This window comes from Gymnodraco acuticeps, unplaced genomic scaffold (genome assembly GCF_902827175.1).
Source record: "Gymnodraco acuticeps unplaced genomic scaffold, fGymAcu1.1, whole genome shotgun sequence".
NCBI classification, from domain to species: Eukaryota; Metazoa; Chordata; class Actinopteri; order Perciformes; family Bathydraconidae; genus Gymnodraco; species Gymnodraco acuticeps.
Genome location: NW_022990238.1, coordinates 5,857,175 through 5,878,781, shown reverse-complemented (window position 1 = coordinate 5,878,781; position 21,607 = coordinate 5,857,175). Strand labels below are relative to the sequence as shown.

The 21,607-nt window shown below is 38.0% G+C and overlaps 1 protein-coding gene across 1 annotated transcript; it reads right to left on the bottom strand.

Annotated features, from left to right (window-relative positions):
* Positions 1–215: 215 nt before the first annotated feature.
* On the bottom strand, positions 216–20,935 carry LOC117548613 (hemicentin-1-like). The gene is made up of 20 exons (XM_034219978.1): positions 20,699–20,935; positions 19,206–19,487; positions 18,797–19,123; positions 17,963–18,178; positions 17,092–17,319; positions 16,737–17,000; positions 13,865–14,131; positions 13,610–13,762; positions 12,377–12,595; positions 11,602–11,844; positions 7,980–8,258; positions 7,551–7,871; positions 7,157–7,414; positions 6,784–6,896; positions 6,351–6,426; positions 3,845–3,982; positions 2,751–3,017; positions 2,328–2,660; positions 804–1,058; positions 216–725 (listed from the first exon to the last, which is right to left on the bottom strand). Exons 1-20 carry the CDS (start codon positions 20,754–20,756, stop codon positions 718–720), a joined length of 4,305 nt encoding a protein of 1,434 aa, XP_034075869.1. The 5' UTR covers positions 20,757–20,935; the 3' UTR covers positions 216–717.
* Between the last annotated feature and the right edge of the window lie 672 nt (positions 20,936–21,607).

The following is a 21,607-nucleotide window of genomic DNA, read 5'->3' as shown; positions in this document are numbered from 1 at the left end:
TTTACTTGTTAAAGGTCATTTTTATTCAAAATCACTTTATGTATGTTCTTATGACACTTGACCCACAGCCAACAGTAACACGTTCATTCTGATAATATTATATTATCAGAATTATTATATAATATATTATATTTCACCTGGTTAAATAAAGGCTACAAACAAACAAACAATTAAATCTAGGTAAATCTAGGTGTCAAAAAAGTGAAAATCAAATATTTTTTCATTTAACTTTTATTCATAAAGATAAGAAAATTAACAATTCATATTTACAGTAATGGCCGGTTGATCTTTAACGTTCCCTAATTAATTTCCAGCATACATTAATGATAATGTCGTCATCATTTTATATCAAGAGTAGCTACACATTGGTAAGATTACACGATAATTTCATTAATACGAAAATAGATCTAGCAAATATATAAATTAGAGAAAGGATATCACATTGAAAGCATAACTATATCCTAAATAACCAATCTATCTCACGAACACTTTCATGTTAAAATACTGACAGTTTAAACAACAGTTACCAAACAAAGTATATCAAATATATTGTTTTTAATTGAGATCTAATCCTGCCTGATAGCAAGATCCTCATAAATATCTGTTGAGTCATGAAGGTCATTTCCATCTCCAAAGCAGCAGCAGTAAAATCCCCATTGTTGGATTCTCCTTGTATGTCCATTGTTGTCATCTGAGCCCTTCTCAGGATTTCCTGTTTCAAACACCTAAGTGAAAGCATGAGAAGATGCTGATTAAGAGGCAGTGTGTAGAGACTACATGTGCACTTCAGAGTCCCCTCATACCTTTGGTCTTGGCCTTGATGATAAACTGCTTGCTCTTCTTCTCCAGTGTATTGGAGGCTGTGCATGTGTAGGTCCCTGGCAGCAGTGAGGAGGAGGTAAGAGCTGCTTCATCGCCCATCCTCTCGGGAATGGGATTGGAGGATTGCCAGCTGTACACGGGCATAGGGTTCCCTGTGGCGGTGCAGTTTAAGGTCATTTCAGCACCTACTGTAAGGTCCAAGACCGCTGGTACCGGATCGAGGAAAGTAGGAGGAACTAGAGCAAAGATCACAAGGATTAAATTCAGCATATTCAATTGAGTGAACATACAATTCTATTGAATTAGAAGTATGTATGCAGGGTAGCTTGCGAATTTCACCAAAGGATCATAAGAGTGTTATTTTAACATGTAATTTTACAAAATTGATCATTTGTTGATTTTATTTTTGCATTATTTCACACTCCTGTTATCCTTGGGGTCAATTTGACACCATTCAATGTTTAACGTATCTAAAAAGATGGTTCACATTATTTGTTTTGCTTAGTATTTCATGACTTTTCCTATTTTAGTGAGGACTAATGGGTAAACATAAAATGAACATGAATCATTTTTAAATGTCCTGTACACACTTTGTATGCATTGGTGTTCCTTGGGGTCAATTTGACCCCAGGCTGTTTTAGTAGTATAAAACATGTAAAAATGTCAACATTTTACACATATTTGTGTTGATTGTGTAGGATGATATTGAGGTGACTATTACATGCAAATGTACCATTGTAAAAAAAAAAAGCCTCTGCTTTAGTTATTAGTCCTTTAACAACATCAAAAAGATCTTACTTTAACATTTTTTTTTTTTTTTTTTTTATTTATATATTTTTGATAGTCACATAATAGGAATTCTGGACATATAAAGGGGTCTGTGGGGGGGAAGGTTGGGGTAATGTTTTATTTAAATGGTTATTTAGGTAGTCAACTAAGACACCTAAAGCACCAGAGACATTTTCTTGAGTTTTAAACTATGAGGATAAAGGGTGTAAAGTAAATCTGAGGATAACAGGAGGGTTAATAGAATTTTTTTTTACATTTTTCTATAAATGTAAAATGTTGCCTCAAAATTCTAGTGTAGTAGAAATATACTGTATAGTCGCAGGAAATGTAAATACTCGTGAAAAAGTCAAACTAAAATACTTTAGTAACTGTATTATATCCACAACATTAAAAATATGATAGATATACATATAGACACTTTCTCCGCTGCTATGACAGTCTTGCACTAATGTACATTTTTCACAGATTTTGAAGTGACTGTTATTTTGTATATTAATTGATTGTTGTGCTTTTATTTATGTCTTCATGTGTGCATATGTATAACATGTGTCTGTTGGTTGTGTATTTATATATACATATTTTTATACATATTTTTATAAATATTTGTATTTTGTATTAGGTATTTCGATCTCTCTGTCTGTACACACAAACTGAAAGATTGACAATAAAGTTGACTTTGATGATAACTGTTTTTGCAGATAAGCCTCAGGACTTACAGTACACAGAGGCATTGAGAGGCTCCGAGGTCACAGTGGGGGGGGGCTGTGGTCCCTCTGGTCCGAGCTCCAGCTCCGCTACGCACCTGTACTGTGCTCCATTTTCGGCTTTTGTTGGTGTGACCATGAGGATAGACGACACTTGGACAGGAGATGATGATGTGAGTTCAGTGAAGGAGTGGTTGTATACCTCAGTCTGCCCCTTGTACCACCTCAGGGTTAGGTATTGAACCGGAGCAATGTTTTGAACCTCGCAGAGTAACTGGTACTCTTTTCCCTCCACCATGGGGCCAGAGTGGTTCACAGGCCTGATGGAGACACTATCTGGGGTTTCTAAATAAATAAAAAGTTCAAGTCAAACAGGTTCATGTAAGTCAATAAGATCATTTTCTACACTGTGTGTTAAATAAAGGGTTGACTCACTGTAGAGGACAAGGTTGAGTTTTTCCTCACACTGTCTGGGAGCTGTGAAAAACACACCATAACAGATAGGCTCCTCTATCCAATCAATGAGGCTGTCTACTTTCCACTGGACGGACAGGTCCTGTTGAGTGTGTGCAGCACTGATGACAGACTCCCAGCCCAGGACCCGAACCGGGCGAGTGGCCTCACAGCTGACCGACACCGGCTCCCCAAAGCCCACCACCACCCTGGAGGGCTTCAGGACCAGGGAGCAACCTTCACCTGACACTGGGACACAATGGGTGGAAGTATCAGCATCAAACTTACAGAGTAACCACATTTAAAACAGAATGGCCTATTCCAGAGTAATATTCCATTATTGAGTATAGTTATTGTCATTGTGTACATTTTGCAGCTGCCAAAGGAGGAGCTTATTTGAATGACTATACAACTCTTAACCTATAATATTAATTTTCTTTATATTAATAATCTTTACTGGAAAGTAACTCTAGCTGTCAAATCAATGTAATGGAGTAAAACGTAGGCTACACACATTTTCTAAATACTCAGACTTAGTTACTTTTCACAAATGGACACAGTAGCAGTCATCGTCTATTTAGCCTGTCATCTCCCCCAGCTTCTTTTCACTTGTTGCACTCGGCCTCTTTTCGTATGCAGGCTGTAATGTTACCGTGTAACAACCAACAACACAGGAAATCAACGCAATCGCCTGTGTATAATTACACAACACTACATTGATTATGATGTATTTGTAGGCTATGCCATGTCAACAACATGTTTATTTTGTGGGCCCTCTATAAGGAATTAGGCCTACAGCTTAACTGTCAGCCCGTCATAATTACACTTGTGAAACATACTGCAGTAATAGAAATACTAACAGGCATATTTTCACGCTACAGAGATCAACAATCCTAATTACAATATCATTAGTGATTCCGCGAGGAATAAATAAAGCAATGCTTTAACGTGTTGTTACTCTGATTGTCGGTCTCACATTCATTTTATCACAGACTAGATGTCATCGTTTTCCAGAACATTTCCGCAACGAACAGCATCTATAACCCCAACAAGTGAGAAAACAACAAAAATCTTACCGGAGTAAATCATGCAAAGTGTCAGAATCCATCTAAAAAATGTGATTCCCATGTTATCTTGTGCACTGAGCCGTCGATTCAGGGGCGAGAGAGAGAAACAAATTCCAACTTGTACAAGCTTGGCAACTCTGCAGGGAACTATGTTGGAACAAAAGGGCCCCCTTCATCCCAGCTGACTTTGGGGGTGGGGGAGGGGGGTGGGGGTGAAAGGGAAAGAGGGAAATTTAACAGGTGGCAGGCCTCTGAAAAACACAGCGAAATCCTTTGTACTGCACTGCTCTTATATAAAATGCATTATAAACAGGACATTGCAGGTCCCACCTTAGACATTCATATTACATCACCGGGAATAATATTGTACTGAAAGTACAAGATGAATACATCAATTTACAATATCCGTTTAAAACCCCAGTCTTAGAGAACAATATTTGGTGTTCAAAATGTTGTCAATTTTGAAATATACCAATACATCTTCAATGCATGTAAAAATCATTGTAATACATGTATAGCATGTTTTAGTATAAAGTAATTAATCTATTCCAGCAACCAAACTTTCCCAATATCTTTAAACTGAAATAATGCATACACATATTTACAAGAATCCAAACTTTATTTAATTTAGGTCAAGGGGGGATGTTTTGTTTTTATACTTTCTACATTCCAGCCTTAGGTGTGACCATGTTCTGCTTTCCAACCAGAGATTTGATCTGTTGTTTCGGCCATCATGACTGGCTGTGAACAACAGCCTGTTTTCAGTTCTGCTTGCATTCTTGTATCCTCTTGCTTCTGAACTCCATGCTTTGTGAAATCCCAGCAGGCAGGAGTATTGGTACAGCATGTAGCTTGTAAGCCTCACACTGTGACCAGAATGCAACACAGCATATCCGCTCTGACCGCAACTGCAGTGCAAGTGAGCAAGTAATCGGATGCTCTATGGTGTGAGAGCACAGCTGGGAATCTCAATGTACAGATTAAAGTTCATGCTTCACTTTCAATATGCTGCTCTCTCTTCAAGTTCTCCAGATAATTATGTTCAGCTTGTGTTTCTATCATAACCTTTTTTTAACTCCTTGACAAATTCAGCAATATCCACTCTGCCAGGTTGTTATAGCAACACAGTCAGAGCATACACAAACAGTGCTTTCTTGCAAAACCTTTAGTGAAAATGACAAGGATTGAACATAAGGAACATGCCTTCAGAAAAAAATAGGTTTATATTGACAACCGTAGGCAGGATAACAAATGCTCTCCTTTACATTCAATTTGTGCAATACTGATTAGTATGGCAGCCTGATCACCGCATAATGTAAGCCAAAGAGAGAGACAGAGAGAGATCCAGGGGATTTCCGTCTATCCCTCATTTAGTATTCTGCCTAAGGATTTGGGGAAATTAACATTTTGGATCAAATAATCAGTTATTTTCCCTTTAAAACCCCTTGGATAATTCACAACATCCCTTTTTTGAAAGAATTCGTCTTTGATAACAGCAGTTAACAATGAAGAACAGTCTTTTGTTTTATTTTTAACCAATACATCAGAAAAATTGTATATCTGACACAGGATTTAGTAGCTCATAATCACGAAATTTTAATAAAAAGCATCTGTCCGCATGTCTTTTCATATAAAATTGAAGGAACGTTACAGAAATTGCATGGTCAGTCTTTTCAGTGCAAAAATAAACCAACATTCCAGAGCTGTACCAACGCATATTTAAAAAAAAACATTTGGTAAAAAATATTTTACATAACATGAAATAGCACAATTTATTCATAAAAATAAAACTGCCCAGTTGCAGTACAGGCACTCTCAAGTAATTACTATAACAATTGTAGTGTCTGGAAAGTATGTAGTGACCATTGACCTGAGTGGATAAAAACATCATGTAGAATAGATCAACTCCATTTTTGCCTTAACATTTGGTCTTGTTTGGTTAGTTGAAAAAAAGGATAGAAAACAAGCGATAATGCCTGTAATAAGGCAACAATGGTTGTTGAATCAGTACCATTCAGTAGTATCCATTTGTGCAACCTTATCATTAGACATTTTGTTTAAGTTATAAGAGATGAGGGCTGCAGCTCCTGACTGCCAAAAGGCAAAGCGGCCACTTGGAGGCAGAATAACTCTATAACAATTTGACACACCCACTTTGGCCTTATACATGTAATAGTGTTTCTAATATACATTCTTCTATCAGCTCTATGCAAGTCTCCAACATACAGTCTATACTAATTTCTTAGAAAAACTTTTGTCTCTTCCATGCTCAAATTCCTTCCCCATGTTGTTGCTTTGTTGTTAGACAAGTAGCATACAGTTGGTTTACCAGAAGTGTTGCTGAAAAAACCTTCCTGCTGATAAAAGGTGGCTGAGAGTTACTAAGACAGAAACATACAGCAAATGTTCAGGCCACAAAACCAAAACAAAGAGCTTAAGGAAGTTAAAAAGCTCTGTAGAGCTGCAAAGTTGGGTGTTAATGCTCCGTTGCGCTTGCATGCACCTAGTAAATAACCTGGGTTAGAGTCAGCTTTCGTGCAGGACACAGACTTCAGACAGGAAAAGTGTGTCTCTGACAGCAGAGTGGGAAGCTGAAAGGGGAGATGTGTACCAAATATATCCCTGGTTTCTCCAAGTAACCTGATGTCTTGAGCGCATGTAAATGTGCCGTTTGTTAATATAGCAATATTGATTAGTTGAGCTTTACAGACAGCTGAAGCAATGCAATGTCAAAGCTACAGCACCCAAGCATGATAATGACGCCACAAAATAGCCGAGCAAACTGATTATACCTCTAGGCCTTTAAGATACATGACAATATGTTAATCCAAGCACCAAAAAACTTTAAAAATGTACTACTTACATGGCAAACCCATGCAAAATTGAATAAAAAAAAATTGGCCTCATACAGGTCCTGATGAGGCAAGCTGTCCTTAGAGATAGCCGACTTTGCTGAAAGAAAACGTGCCATCAGGTTTCACAAAAAGAAGACCGCCAATGAAGAGCACGGCTCCCAGGAACACAAATCCTCCAACCAAGGCTGCAAAGGTAGTGCGGTTCCCTGTGGGAGACGGGAGTTTTTGTTACATTCTGTCTCAGCTCATCTGTTCAGACTATCTATGCAGCAGAAGAGTTTCTCTGTTTGTGATAAACCACACATCCCAAAATAAAGATTATTGCTAAGAACAAAGCAATTAAAATTCCAGCAGTGGTTCCAGGGTGACTACCTGATGGAAAACAATAGCATTAAGCAATTATAGAATTATCAAAACTGCAAGACAATAATAGAGTTGCTGTAACATTTTATGAAAAATATCTTACTTGGAGCTTCGATGACTGTGAAATACTTGGTGCTGGAGCCCTGGGTATTAGACGCTGTGCAGTTGTAGGTCCCTGGAAGCCGAATGGATGGGGTCAAAATGAGCTGACTGTCATTCTTCTTCGTCTGTTGTATTGGGTGTGCGAAACCCCAGCTGTATACCGGCATTGGGTTTCCTGTAGCAGTGCAATTCAACATTATTTTATTCCTAGCTGAGAGTTCAAACGTCTCATTTTCGGGCTTGGTGAAGGTTGGCGAGTCTGAGGAAAAAATGTGTTGAAAATACAGACAGAGAGAAAAACAGAGAGAAATTCAGACGCAAAACAAACACCATATTCTCTTTAAAAAAACATCTAGAACTGTTATGGCTAATTCAAGATTGCATTAAAAACTTACACAGTACAATCAGTTTTTGAGGCTTGGACTGGATCTTGGGAAGGCTTTGTACCGGTGGTGAAAATAACATATTTGCTTCACACCAGACCTGAGCTCCGTTATAGCCTCTTTGAGCAGTCAGATTTAAGACGGATGAAGTATTGACTGGAAATGTAGTGTCATCATTAAATGAGTCTTTATAGATTATAGTATTTCCTATGTGCCAGACCACAAAGAGGTGTCTTATTGGTGCAACATCTACAATGTCACACTGCAAGCGATACTTTTCACCCTCGACCATGGGGTCCATTTGACTTGGCTGAGAGATGAAGTCCGGCATTTCTGTATTAAAAAAAAGAGTGACAATTGGCAAAACTATACAACATCACAAGCACTGAATTATCAAAAACTCCATTAATAATTAACATAAAAAAGTTAAAAGCTACTTACTGTAAACTGTGAAGTTTAGGGTTTCTGAACACTGAACACCATTTTCGAGATTAACGAAGCACTGAGGTTCCATTTTCCAGTCCTTCACAGAGTCTATTTTTAAGGCAACTGAAGATACCCCATCCTGTAGTCCTGTACCTGTTCCGTAAATAGCCTCCCAGCCCATTGAATCGATCTGGTTGGATGTTGAGATGCAGTTGAGCGAGAAGGGGTCTCCAAATCTCACCACAACTTTGGGAGGGCTGAATTCAATTTCACAGGAGGAACTCACAGGCTTTCCTAAAAGTAAAGGGTAAATATAGTTTACAGTATACACAGTAAAAAAAAAAAGTAGAGTTTTAAACAGCATTATGTTTAAAATATAGGTGTTTGACCAAGCAAAAGCTGATGGGACACGTTGAAAAGGTTGCAGTGATAATTGTTGGAAAAATAGTAGGCTTACTTCACACCACAGATTTCTTTTTACAATTGATACAAGAAAATGCATGCAACTGTAAAAGTGTTTACACTAACAATACGTTGTGCCCTGCTCGTTCTGATAGTTGAAAACGTTCTTAAATCATTCCAAGTGTAAACATTAAATACATTAATATTATTTACCAAAAATAGGTCATATATTTTACGCCACATATTCGTGTCTTATGTATGGCTGCCCTGATAATGGTTCAATTTCGACCCGCTGTTATAAAAAGCAAACCATTTGAGTCAGATCAGCCTTAAGAAGATAAAGCAAACAATGGGCGGAGGTCAGCAAAATACAAAAACAAGTTGGCCTTCTAACTTTACATAGCCTACAATGCAAAACACTTACCTGTAAACGCTATAAAGACGCTTAAAACGAGGAACAACTTCATGATTTATCCGTCGTACAAACCAGAAGCACTTTTAGGACTAAATAAGATTAATACATAGTACAGTTGATTAAATTCGAGTCCTTCGAAGCAACTTTCTCTTTCATTTGGTGACCGTGTAAAAGTGAGATGAGATCACATCGTAAGTCACCAAGGTACTGTAACATTATCCATGTGTGATGCATTGAAGTTGAAGTGCTCCTCGTAATTTTCAAACATTAGCCTCTAGAGTAGCATGTGTTGGTCGGAAGTAAACAGTGTCAATGGTCAATAGGCGGCGACTGAATGCAGGATTGAAGGAAGGATGATTGATTTGTTTAGTCTGCTTTATCGACTGATTTATTAATCGATTGAATAACATCCGAAAATTCGCGTTCCAGATAAACCTCTCCTCTAAAACAGGAAGTGTTTCTTGATTAACAACAATATTTCCTACAGCATTAGAAGGCAGCAAATATAGGCTGCAATCCAGCTCGCAAAACCGGCTGGCTTCAGTTAACAGCACCCTCCCGTGGAGCCGGTCCAGCAACACGTTCAGACTTGGAAAGTGTGTGCTTTGTATGGAGCCAGTTAGCGAGACAGACCATAGTTTTAGAAGACCAGTCTGCAGGATAGATAGTGCTGCTGGAGGAACACGGATATGCACGCCCCCTCTTGGTTAGCTTTAATTAGATGTTAACTCTTTTGATTTATTGTTTGTTCCTCCTTCCAAATATACAGACAAGACATTTCAAGTGTGGGATTTCTCACGGGTCTATACTCTGAAATAGATTAACCAGGCACGGATACATTTGCAGTTTTGGATATAAACAACAGTATTGCACTATAATTGTTGCTTGAAGACACAATAAAAATAGTGTTATGTAGCTTTGTATCATACATTTATACACATCAGATGTATTCATGCATGCATGCAAGCTTTCGATAACAAAACAATCTGTTTTAAAAGCCATTTTATTATTAAAATACAGTTTAACATCAGTCACAAATATTTACAGCTTTATTCACAAATCTTTTCATGTCCCTCACATTGAATTTACATTTACACACCAGACTGTTCTCCATGTTCAATACTAAATAGTTTTACCTTTGCTGTTTCTCATAAATAAATATAATTGTTTTGCATTTACATAAAACATCCGGAATCTAAAATTGTAATAGGCAATAAATGCCATTACAACTGTGGCACAAGACAATTTGTCCCATAAGGCCAAAGCCAGACACAATAAGGCACAACCTGGCACAGAGAAGGCTACACACTCAGAAAGAAGTGCAGAGTGGCTTACAAAGAATAGTAAAGGGACAATGGGGTCAATGAATAGTATGTACAAGCAATACTGTGAGAAGAGCTGATTCAATGTCACACCTTCTGAGAGGCGAAAACACTGCAAACTTCCTGTTAGTAGAAATTAAAACCACAGCAGTTTCAGGGTCATCACTTCCTGTGCTTTACAAAATCATGTTTGGTTTTTAAAAACAATTTCACACAGAGATCTGAGTTTGAGTGAATATTAAGGGGGCATAATGAGAAGCACAAGCGTTGGTGAAACCAATGTGGACAAAAAACATTCATAATCATACTTAATATGTTCTATAGTGAAAATACATTAAAACAGTTTTCTTGGCATTTTGAGCCCTTGCTCCTCTTCTTCCTTTCCAGTGAAAAGGTCAAATCCAGTAGTAAATATAAAAGTCTACATCTCAAGCCAAGGTTCATTATTTTGTATGATTAGATTATTCCATAAATGGTAAAATACTATTGTATGTGGGAAAATAGATGCAGGCTTGTCCAGTGTGAGCCTGCAGGCTGAGTCACACTTTAGTTTCTGGTGGCAGAGAGATGCATTCAGAGTGGTCAGCTGTTCAGTCTGTGCTACCTATAGATGTTCTGCTAAGACAGTTTAGTCATAGGAAACTGCATGTCACATCCGTAGTGGGCTACGTTGCCACTTTGAGTGTCAAGTTTGGCATTTTTAAGACTGTAGCGACGCATCTTGGTGTTCTTGTAGTAGATTGAGTAGATGAAGAGGAAGACGATGGAGATGGCAACTACTGTGACAGCCACAAATCCAGCTATGAGCGGAAGGTAGTCCTCTGTAAGGAAATCAAACAGGCAACATATTAACATTTATGAATATTAGAATTAACGGCTAAAAATACAAGTGTCAGATATATTTCATACTTCAACACATGCATATTACATTTGAACTTTTATGCCAGAAATATCATAATGGTTTCTACTGCAGGATAAATAAAGATGCACTTTGCTATTTGGATGAAAAACTGACAAATAAAAGTGTAATTCTAAATATAAACTTACAATTTGAACGTAACATTAAGGCAGGAAGACAGGCTTATTGGGTTTATAAAATATAAAACATGGAACATCTATAATGATAAACTATTACAACAGCAAGCAAATCATTGTAAAAAAATAAGCTTAACTTTCCAACAAACGTACCTTTACCTCCATCCATCCCTCCGGCAAATCGCTCAAAAAGATCACGGCGGCATTGTGTAATGGATTTAAATAGGTGGACAAAATCGTCCTTGAACCTGTATGTATTTTTGCTCTGCTCCTTAAGGTTAACCCCTACTCATGAAATATATTTTGCGAATAAAGGCTGTCTAGAGCAAAATAGTATAATTGATCTAGTATAATAAAGATTTGAGCAGCAGAAACTCATGAATATTAGTTTTTTAGTTTATATAATGTTTTATATTTACTTGCTTCAACCCCCTGCAAGAGATCTGTTTAACTACATGTTTACCTTTTAAAATCACTTCCACTGCATGATAGGTGGAATCCACTTCATTCGTGGCGTTGCATGTGTAGCGGCCGGCTTCATACACGATGAGTGTGTCTCCAGACTTGTGGGGCACTTTGTCTTCGCTGTACAGCCACTCGATCTCCGGAGGGGGGTGACCCTCGGCTTCACAGACAAGCTCTTCAGGATAACCTCTGAACACTGGGATCCTCTTTGGAAGCTTTGTGGTATTAATGCTGGGCTTATCTGTTGAGAAATAAAGAGCAAAAAACATTATAAATGTGCATTTTTACAATTTCTTCCTCAAGGAAATGAACACGAAATCAACAATACTTGTTGAAATGGACAGAATTAACATTGAATTAACACAGTATAGAATAACATAATCCATGGCAAATACAAAACTGGATCATAATAGTAAACATGGCATACAACTCAAAAATAGGATAAAATAAAATACATAACATAAGAGGGAGAGAAAAAAACACTGAATAATAATAAAATAATAAAGTTACAAATATTAACATCTGCCTATATTTGCATGATGCATCAATACACACTGCGGAAGCATCAACATGTCTCCATTCTCTTCACTCTGCTGTTTTCTACATCAGTTAAGGATGTTTGAATCTTTAATAGGAAAATAGAATTTCGTATTGAGAGCACTCTCCGACAACCTCTCTTCATGAGTTTAAGTATGTAATTATCATTGAATGTCCATCATCACTTGATCTTACAGTGATGATGATCTACTGAGCAGCAGTAAGTGTGATCTTACAGTAGACGGTGATGTTCAGAGGACTGGACATCATGTTTGGACGAGGCTTTGGTCCTTCAGCTCCAAGATCCAATATCGCTTCACATCTGAACTCTGCGCTCTTGTCATTTCTGTTCAGAGTGAAGCTGATGGTAGACGACACGTTCAGCGGGGACCGGACAGTCTTGATGTCACAATTTGTGTTGTTCTCAGGCAGGCAGCCACTCACTCGCAGTGAACCTGGACAATTGGGGGGGAAATTAAAAGTAAGTTGTTTGATTTTACATTTACACAATTAAAGTCTCTTAAATAAATACTTAAACCTTGCACATGGAACATGGATGCAATGTTTTTGTCCTTAGGTTGTAGAAACATACAAACAGAACAAAATAAAAAGTGGTTTGCAGATAGTATCATGAAATGAGTCAAACATAGATGCAAAAATTAGATAAACTGGTAAGAAACTAGTCATATCATGTCTAATCAAAACGTGATCACGTTTACAAATGTCCCTCACAGTCCACACCACTTTCCTTTCCACTAATAATGCTGGTTGTTTAATGAGCAACATCTGATTAAAAAAGGAAATGAGGCCTATCATCATTAGGATAACTAATGAATATGAAGGCTAATTACACATGGGCTGTGTAGGATCTGTTGTCATTAATCCTGTAAATACAAGTCCTAATTTGTCCCCCATGATAGGTTATATTAATGTATGCTGAATAATTACTTCATGTGGGCACATGTCTGTTTAAGCCCCTACACAGCTTCCCCTCAAGAGGCATTGTCTTCTGCCAGGTTGTCATTGTAAATAAGTTACCTGTTGTTACGTCCATGAGTAGGTGTCAATTGTTTTAGCATGGTTATACGGTTTGTGGGAGTGTTCCTACATGAAACACTTTCGGAACAAGATCTGTGGATTATCTTGAGTAACTGGGTAATTTTAGGGAAGTCATGTCAATCAATCAATCAATGTTTATTTATATAGCCCAATATCACAAATGTTACATTTGTCTCAGTGGTCTTCACAGTGTGTACAGAATATCAGTATGACAATACGACACCCTCTGTCCTTAGACCCTCACATCGTACAAGGAAAAATGTCTTGATATTTTCAAAAATATTTATGGGCGCTGAGTACCAATATCTCTAACACTCTGTAACTAACACCCAAAACAATCTAGATTAATACATAACCCTAATTGGTAAGATTTTGATTTTGGGGTGAACAGTCCTAAAACCATTCCTCACCTTTTGGTAAGGTTGTATTCCCTCGGTACCACTGCACAACGAGGTTCCCTGCAGGAGCAACGTTGGTAATGTCACACTGCAGCTGGAACTCCTTGTCATCCACCACTGAGCTCAAGTTATCCACAGTAGAAACGGAGACATTGTCTGGTGTTTCTGAAGAGAGGAAATCACAATTTTAAATCAGGATTCTTCCGACATTTTAGAAACATGTTAAAGGTTGATAAAAATTAAAGTCCAAAAGTTAGAAATACATACTGTAGAGGGTGAAGTTTAAATGTTTCTGGCACATTCCTCGTACATTAAATATTGCAGTACAAACAGGCTTTGGGTCCCAGTCTTTATAGGTGTCAACAGACCAACTCGAGCTGTCAATTTTGTCACCATGCAGAACCTGCCAGTAGATTTCTTTCGCATGAGGGTGGTCGGTTGATGTTGCATTACATGTCGCACGTTGCTCTCTGTCTTGGTATTGTACCACCATCCTCTCCGGAGTTATTTCGATGGGGCATTCTTGCCCGGCACCTGAGGAATGCAGAAGGGGCATGAAATGTTATTCAAAGTCTACACACATCCATTATCTTAACACAACATTTCCTCATCAAGGGTTGTGTTGAAATGTTGTGGAATGACTGACGAACAAAAGCTGGGTCTCAGGAGGAAACAGGAAAAGGCTCAGGAAGGATATACCCCCCTCCCATAGGAACGGTCTACATTTGCTTTCCTCCATTCTTTATGTTTGACTTTAACGTTATATCATTATCTCAAGATATATGCGTCAAATTCCCAAACCCATTTGCCATTCACTGTAATCTAAATTGGAAATGTACATACAATGTTATCAACTAACTGTAATAGACACAGGATGTGAGAGGAGGCTTGACACATTAGATTAGATGGACAAAAGGTCATACTAACTAATTATTACACCCCTAAAGCACTTGTTTTTCCATAATCCTTCACACAAACACACACAATTATTATGTGTTCCCATTCAAAGCACATATAATTACTACATAACAACAACATCTGAATAGCCCGTTTATTTTTAACTAGCTAAAACTTACTGTTGCTTTAAATTAGCTCATCACTCAGCACTCTACATAAATAGACCAATACAATCCCGTGTTTCGTTCCTTATAAATCTACCAGCCTAATGGGGCCACTTTAATCTCGAGTCGACACAAAATAAAACATGAGGTCTAAAACTTAACTCTCAACTTACTCGGTGTCCCGTTAGAAAGCGACAGCAGCTCTAACGCCAAGAGGACTGAAAGTAGACGAAGAAAGTTTAAATCTTCCATTAGAATAAAGTTTCTCCAGCTGCGGTCGACCCTCTTCCGTTAGACTGAGCGCCTCTGAGGTTTATCTTGCTTCCCCTCAGCTACATGGGACCAGCCGGAGGCTACTTGTTGACTTTTTGGAAGAAAGCTAAGCTAAGCTATGGTTGTAGGCACTGCTCCCAGCTCTACATCACGGCAGAGGAAATTGGGAAACAGCCATGGGAAACAACCCTCCCCCACGCACGCACACACACACACACACACACACACACACACACACACACACACACACACACACACACACACACACACACACACACACACACACACACACACACACACACACACACACACACACACACACACACACCCCCACACACACACACACACACACACACTGCAAGCCCTCACACCCACGCTATCTGTAATGTAACTATGAGCGGTGCCAGTTGGCTACAGTGAGACGTTAGCTTGTTTTAGCATTATGATAAAAAGATAGTTATAAAAATGGTGAATGTATTCAAATGAGTCCCTTTAGAGTTCATTGGGTTCAATTAAAAGTGTTTGGTAAATAATATATCGTAAAGGCTTACATTGACAATAGGTTTAAAACAATAAATATGAATTGTAGCCTACACATTACAAAATGAGAGTCTGTTCCCCAACTAAGTTAAGTGTGTTAAAAAAAATGTGCTTAAGTTTTAGAAATATTTAGTTATCCAGAGTCTCTTTTTGTAATACCAGTCAGACAGGAGAGCTAGTGGCAGAGCTAGGGTAGTGAAAGCTTTGAAGCCGTCAAGTGCTGGATGAAGGAGATCGACATACGGAAATCCCATAATCACAGCAACATTTCAAGTACAAAGGCTGTTGTACTGAACTGGATAAGTCCTCAACTTTCCTCGGTCTTCAAATATGAAAATACAGTGCCTGCATGTGCAAAGCAGTGCTCAATAAGTACTCTCTAAGTTTGTGGTGCTTAATTGTTTGTTTGTAGCCTTTATTTAACCAGGTGAAAGCCCCTTGAGATCAAAAGATCTCTTTTTCAAGGGTGACCTGCAAAATTAATAGATTTTAAGCAATGGATTTTGGGTCTCTGCCCTCCCTCTGTTAGTATTGAAAATATATTGTACGTCAATATTTTGAGCTTCAACAAACAGCAAACTGAGCTTCAATAACAAGATAGCCAACAAGCCATTGTAGCCTTCAAAAATCAAGATAGGAGGATGGGTGCTGTTTGCATTGTGATTGACAGGGGGACAAGTTATGCAGCGATAATGGAGTTCCTTCCTCTTGGTAGCCTTAAAGAGGACCCTCCCAACATGAACTGGCCTTGTGTTCGCTCAGCTAATCTGTCTGGTGAGTTCAAGTGGTTTCGTACTGTGAACTTGTTTTATACATTATTTCTAGTGATGTGCCAACTGGTGAGAACATGCAGCACTGATCGGTGTTATTCCATGTTTATTTCATGATTTTCTCCTTTAAAATAAATGTTTGTGGTGTACTGGTTTGTCATTTAAGGTCTTTGAAGTCATGGCTAAAAAAAAAAACTTCTTATATTCGCCTATTCAGCAGCATTCTTTTTATTGTGCAAATAATTCAGAGCCTCCTAGATTAAAGGCTATTTCTGTTCTTTCTTTGTTTCCCTATACAAATTATTGTTACTATTTGCCAAAAAGACAAGAAATGCACAATAATGTTAAAAAATGAATTAGACTGACAGAATTTTAGTTTTTGAACAATTCTGTAGATATGGCCGATATATATTTTTGGGGAATTATTTTGGCATCATAATCACATAGGAGAAATCTGATACTGTGACAGCCTAGTATACATAATATTGACCCTACCTTTTACCGTGACTGTGGCTGTTTTAGAGACATTTCCTCTGTCATTCCAGGCGTGACATGTGTAGGAGCCCTTGTTGTATACAGTAGCGTTATGGATGTGCAGACGGGACACTCCATCTTCATTTTCCTCCACCACATTGGCAGTCTGATAATAATCCCAGAGATAGTTTGGTCGTGGGTTCCCCGTTGAGGAGCACTTCAACCACACATCGGAACCAACATCAACTTCTGAGTCTTCAAGCTCGACTATCTGGGATGGTGGGTCTACAGACAACAGTGAAACAATATAAGTCATAATAGAGAAAAACGCTCAAACGAAAAGTAAATATTGAGGATTTTCATCAGAATAACTTACATACGACATTTATCTCCACTGTGACGTTGATACTTGACAGATTGTTTGAAGCTGAGATCACATACTGTCCTGTATCACTTCTTGTCAAGCTTTCTGGAAGGGCCACCTCGTCTTCATCTTTAAACCACATAACCTCAGGTTTAGGAAAGCCCTCAACAGTGCATGAGAGGTTGTGAGGAGCGTCCTCCAGTGCAGTGTAATTGCTCGGACACTTCAACTCTGGTTTATCTGGTAACAAAAACACTTGTTCTTTAGTATACAGTGGATTGACAATACAACAGCTAGCAAGTGGTGTTCATAGTTCACTACATTTATCAGACATTTATATAAACAGACTTTTATGTGAATTACTTTCCATGCAGTTTAAAGTTTTGTAAAGTTTTCATCTGTTCTTATTTGAATCTTGTCGGTGTGTTGAGTTGTTTAAAGTTGTTAAACCCTAACCCTAAGGGTTAAACCCTAACCCTAACCTAACCCATCTCAAGCAGATACAAATAGTAAAAGTCTAATTACACATTAAGGGATATTTAATAGTAACCAAAAAATATAATAATGTAACAAGTTGGGCATTCTGCATGAAAAGTACTTGAAGAGTTTTATACCTAAGTATGTTAAGATGAACAGACGTCTTTACTGTTACTTTAAGCCTTGACACTTGCAGTAGAATCATTTTTATACTGTAGTATTGCTTTTTAAACTTAAGTAAAACACTACTACAGATTAAAGGAACAATCCTGACAACAGGAAAAGCAGAACCCAGAATCTGTGTAAAATATATGTGCAAAATGTTGTAAATATACAGTAACCCCACCACTAATATTGTCTTTATGCTCATGTGATTGCTGTTTGTGCTGATGACTGTGATACTCACACCACACAACAATCCAGTGTTCCGTTGTGGTTGATTCAGCGCCTTCAGCTACAGCGAAGTACATGCCTGCGTTCTCCCTGCTCAAAGGCTCGGTCGGTTCTATGGATGTTCCATTTTTCGACCATGTGACCGTCGGTATAGGATATCCCATTACAGAGCATCTTCTTTCCAATGTTTCTCCTTCCAGTACAGCAGCACATTGAACCTCTGGTCCAACTATACAGAACCAAAAACAACAAGAATTTATACTATTGTACTTTTATTCAACAGAGAAAAATCATTTTAGGCTTAAATGACACTTGTAACTTGTGATTATATTCTTTTTTGATTAATCTAGTCATTCTTTTGTTGAATAATTTTTTGTGTGTAAAATTTAAAAAGGGAAAAAATCACAAATTGCTACAGCTCAAGGTGACATCACAAAGTGTCTTGTAGTCCAACAGGTCAAATGTTTGGTATTTATTCTTGACAAATGACAGGATTAGTAGTTTAAACAGTTGCTTATACATTTTCAGTTGATCTAATTATTGCTTTATTGACCTAGCATTGGCTCTTCAAGTGCCCTTTTATTTTTGCAGACCTCTCAAAGGGCATTTGAATTACTTAACAATAATGTAATGGGTTCTTTATTAGCCCATGCTACACCCTTCCAACTGTATTCATGTAAATCAGGTATGTACTGTCTCTGTAATCCGGCAGAAGAAAAACAAACCTTGATGGAGATAACATATGAAATAACAATAGAAATACAAAATACAATTGACAGTTTTCTTAAAGCCTATATAACTTAAATAGGCTTTCAGATTGGTGAGTGAGTATGCATTATATACTTACAAAATACTGTAATATTATACTCTTGTGAAGATGCATTTAGTTGTGGACCTTCAGGTCGGAGGTCCAAGTGTGCCTCGCATCTGAATGTTACTCTGTTGTCTTGTCTGGTCGGTATGAAGCTAAATATAGATGACTGATTCACTGGTTCCTTACTGGGATCTTTAAAAGTGTCTTCATAGACCATTTCATCTCCTTTGTACCACTTTACGGTGAGATTTATAACAGGAGCTATATTCTGGATGTCACATGTGAAGTTATGTTTCTCCCCTTCAGACATCTCCATAAGTGGGCCACTGCTGGAGCTGAGACTGATGTTTTCTGGGAATGCTGGAGAAAAAGTAGATACATTGTTAGACATAGTATCAGACAGAGTATCATTCTGATTTCCCTCAAAATGAGCAAGACTTACTGTAAAGTACAACTTTAGGGTTCTTGAGACACTGCTGAAAGGAACTCTCCGGGAACGGGTTGATGTAGCATGAGGGAGAAATTGTCCATTCTGTTAGCTTCTCCACTGTCCAGGCCATATGGGTGACACTCTCTAGACTTTTGCCTCCTTGTGAAGCCTCCCAGCCAATTCCATCAAATAGGCTCTCCGATGTGCTGCAGTTGACTGACACCGAGTCTCCATATCTCACCACAACACTGGGGGGGCTCAACTCAATGGGACAGGAGGTAAATACACCTGCAGCTTGGGACATATTGTAGCACATTCACATAATTGTCACAAGAGAAAAATGTCCTTGCATTTGTTCCCTTTGTTTGTAAGGTGATTAAAATGCATCAACAACAGCTTAGTTGGTTTTTGAGTGCATGCACAATGTGCGTCAACAATAGCAGCTAAATGGGGTAAAAAATAAACTTAAGTGTTTCAATTACAGAGGCATTTCCCTTAACTTGAATGTATCAAACAAGGTTTTAGGGCGCTGTGGATTTCTCCAGTAATAACTGTGATTGAATGAGAAGATATAGAGCAAATAGAGTTTAATGACACATCCTGGATACAGATTGGATATCCAAGAAGGTGTTGTTTCTTTGGAAAATTTGAAGTTGGAAATAAGTAGAATGAAAAACAGTTTCACTTTTAGTTTGAGTAGAAGCCATCAAAGATTTCCCCAACTTTCCCAATTAGCCACCAAACGCCCTTTACTTTTAAATACTGTTTTAAAACAATTGTATTAACAAAAAACGAACAGTTGTCAAACACCAAACGTTAGAGAAATTGTATTTGTGGACTTAAGCCATTTACAATTCAGGTAATTAATTATTGAGGCAAGCTCTATATCCTCAGCTTCTTCTAAATCTTTTCAAGATCTCACTTTGGTGTACATTCAGAACTGTGAAATACATTTCGGCTGTTTTTCAGCTCTCCTTGGAGATGTGCAGCTTTGGTCAATGCCAGTAGCCGCAACACTGTTACATAGATAGGCTTATCCAAACGCTTTTAATTTGAACAAATTAAGTAAGGGGCCGGATTTTAAGATATTTATATTCCATAAACCTTTGTTTGTGACGGCTGGTCAAAGGCTTTTAAAGTTCTTTGAAAGGTATTATTCTAAAAGACTCAGATTAAAAGCCATTTTCGAATAACCCAATGTGAAGCTCTTTGTTTGCCCTCCGTGCACAATGCGCTGGCAGTCCCTTTCTATATACCGCCCCCTTCTGGTTAAAACTAAGTTGTGCACCCATCACTTACACTTCACACTTTTACCTATTTTACATGTTATTGTTGGCGCTTGGTTTATTATAGCATTTGCTCGTATACAACGTTTTCGGAGCCTATTGAATACAAGCTACACTTCATGGTTAACCATTAAATATTCCCTGTGTTTAATAACAGTACAAAAATAAAGGTAACAATATCATACATTACAAAGACTTCTGAGCATTGTGAAGACCTACCTGTCGCACTGAGCAGGACCCCCACGAAGATTCGAATAAATGATGTACTCTCACTCATTTCCGTTGTTTACTCATTGGATTTTAATAATGTCCCTTCTGTGGTTTATCCCAGCTCTGCTCGGCTTCTCTCCTGGGCTGCAGTGTCCGGTCCGTAATAAACCAATGAAGTACATTCAGAGGAGAGAGCAGAGAGAGGAACACAGCCAGCACACTGGTAGGTATACTCTCTCTCTCCCTCTCGCTCTCCGTCTCTCTCTCTCTCTCTCTATTTATGTACGGTCGCTGGTGGTTTGTGTGTGGGAGTCAGGCGATGTTACTTAGCCTTGTTCCGCTGCTATGTTGTTTTTAGCACATTTACATAGATTGAGGTTTGTATTTTATAACATGTAATTGACACAATCTGAGAATATCACATTCAATTGAGATTGGGTGGATTAAGATTTAGACCATTTAAGATTCTTTGTGTAGCACCTTTGAACAATAAGGCAGTTCAAAACATAATAGGCTTCAGGGGATAATACATTTGAGCTGCTTTACACTCCCAATATACATAATGGCTCAGCAGCAAATCTGTTTGTAAGTAGGTTTGAAACTGAAAATATCTCTGTTCAATGATCATATAACTAAATGATTGGCGTGTGTGCTGTTTTTTTACTGGTTTCAAATAAATATAATTGAAATTATAGAAATGTTTTACTGTGTTTACACATTTCACATATACAGTGGGGCAAAAAAGTATTTAGTCAGCCACCAATTGTGCAAGTTCTCCCACTTAAAAAGATGAGAGGCCTGTAATTTTCATCCTAGGTATACCTCAACTATGAGAAAAAATGAGAAAAAACAACAACAACAACAAAAATCCAGAAAATCACATTGTCTGATTTTTAAAGAATTGATTTGCAAATTATG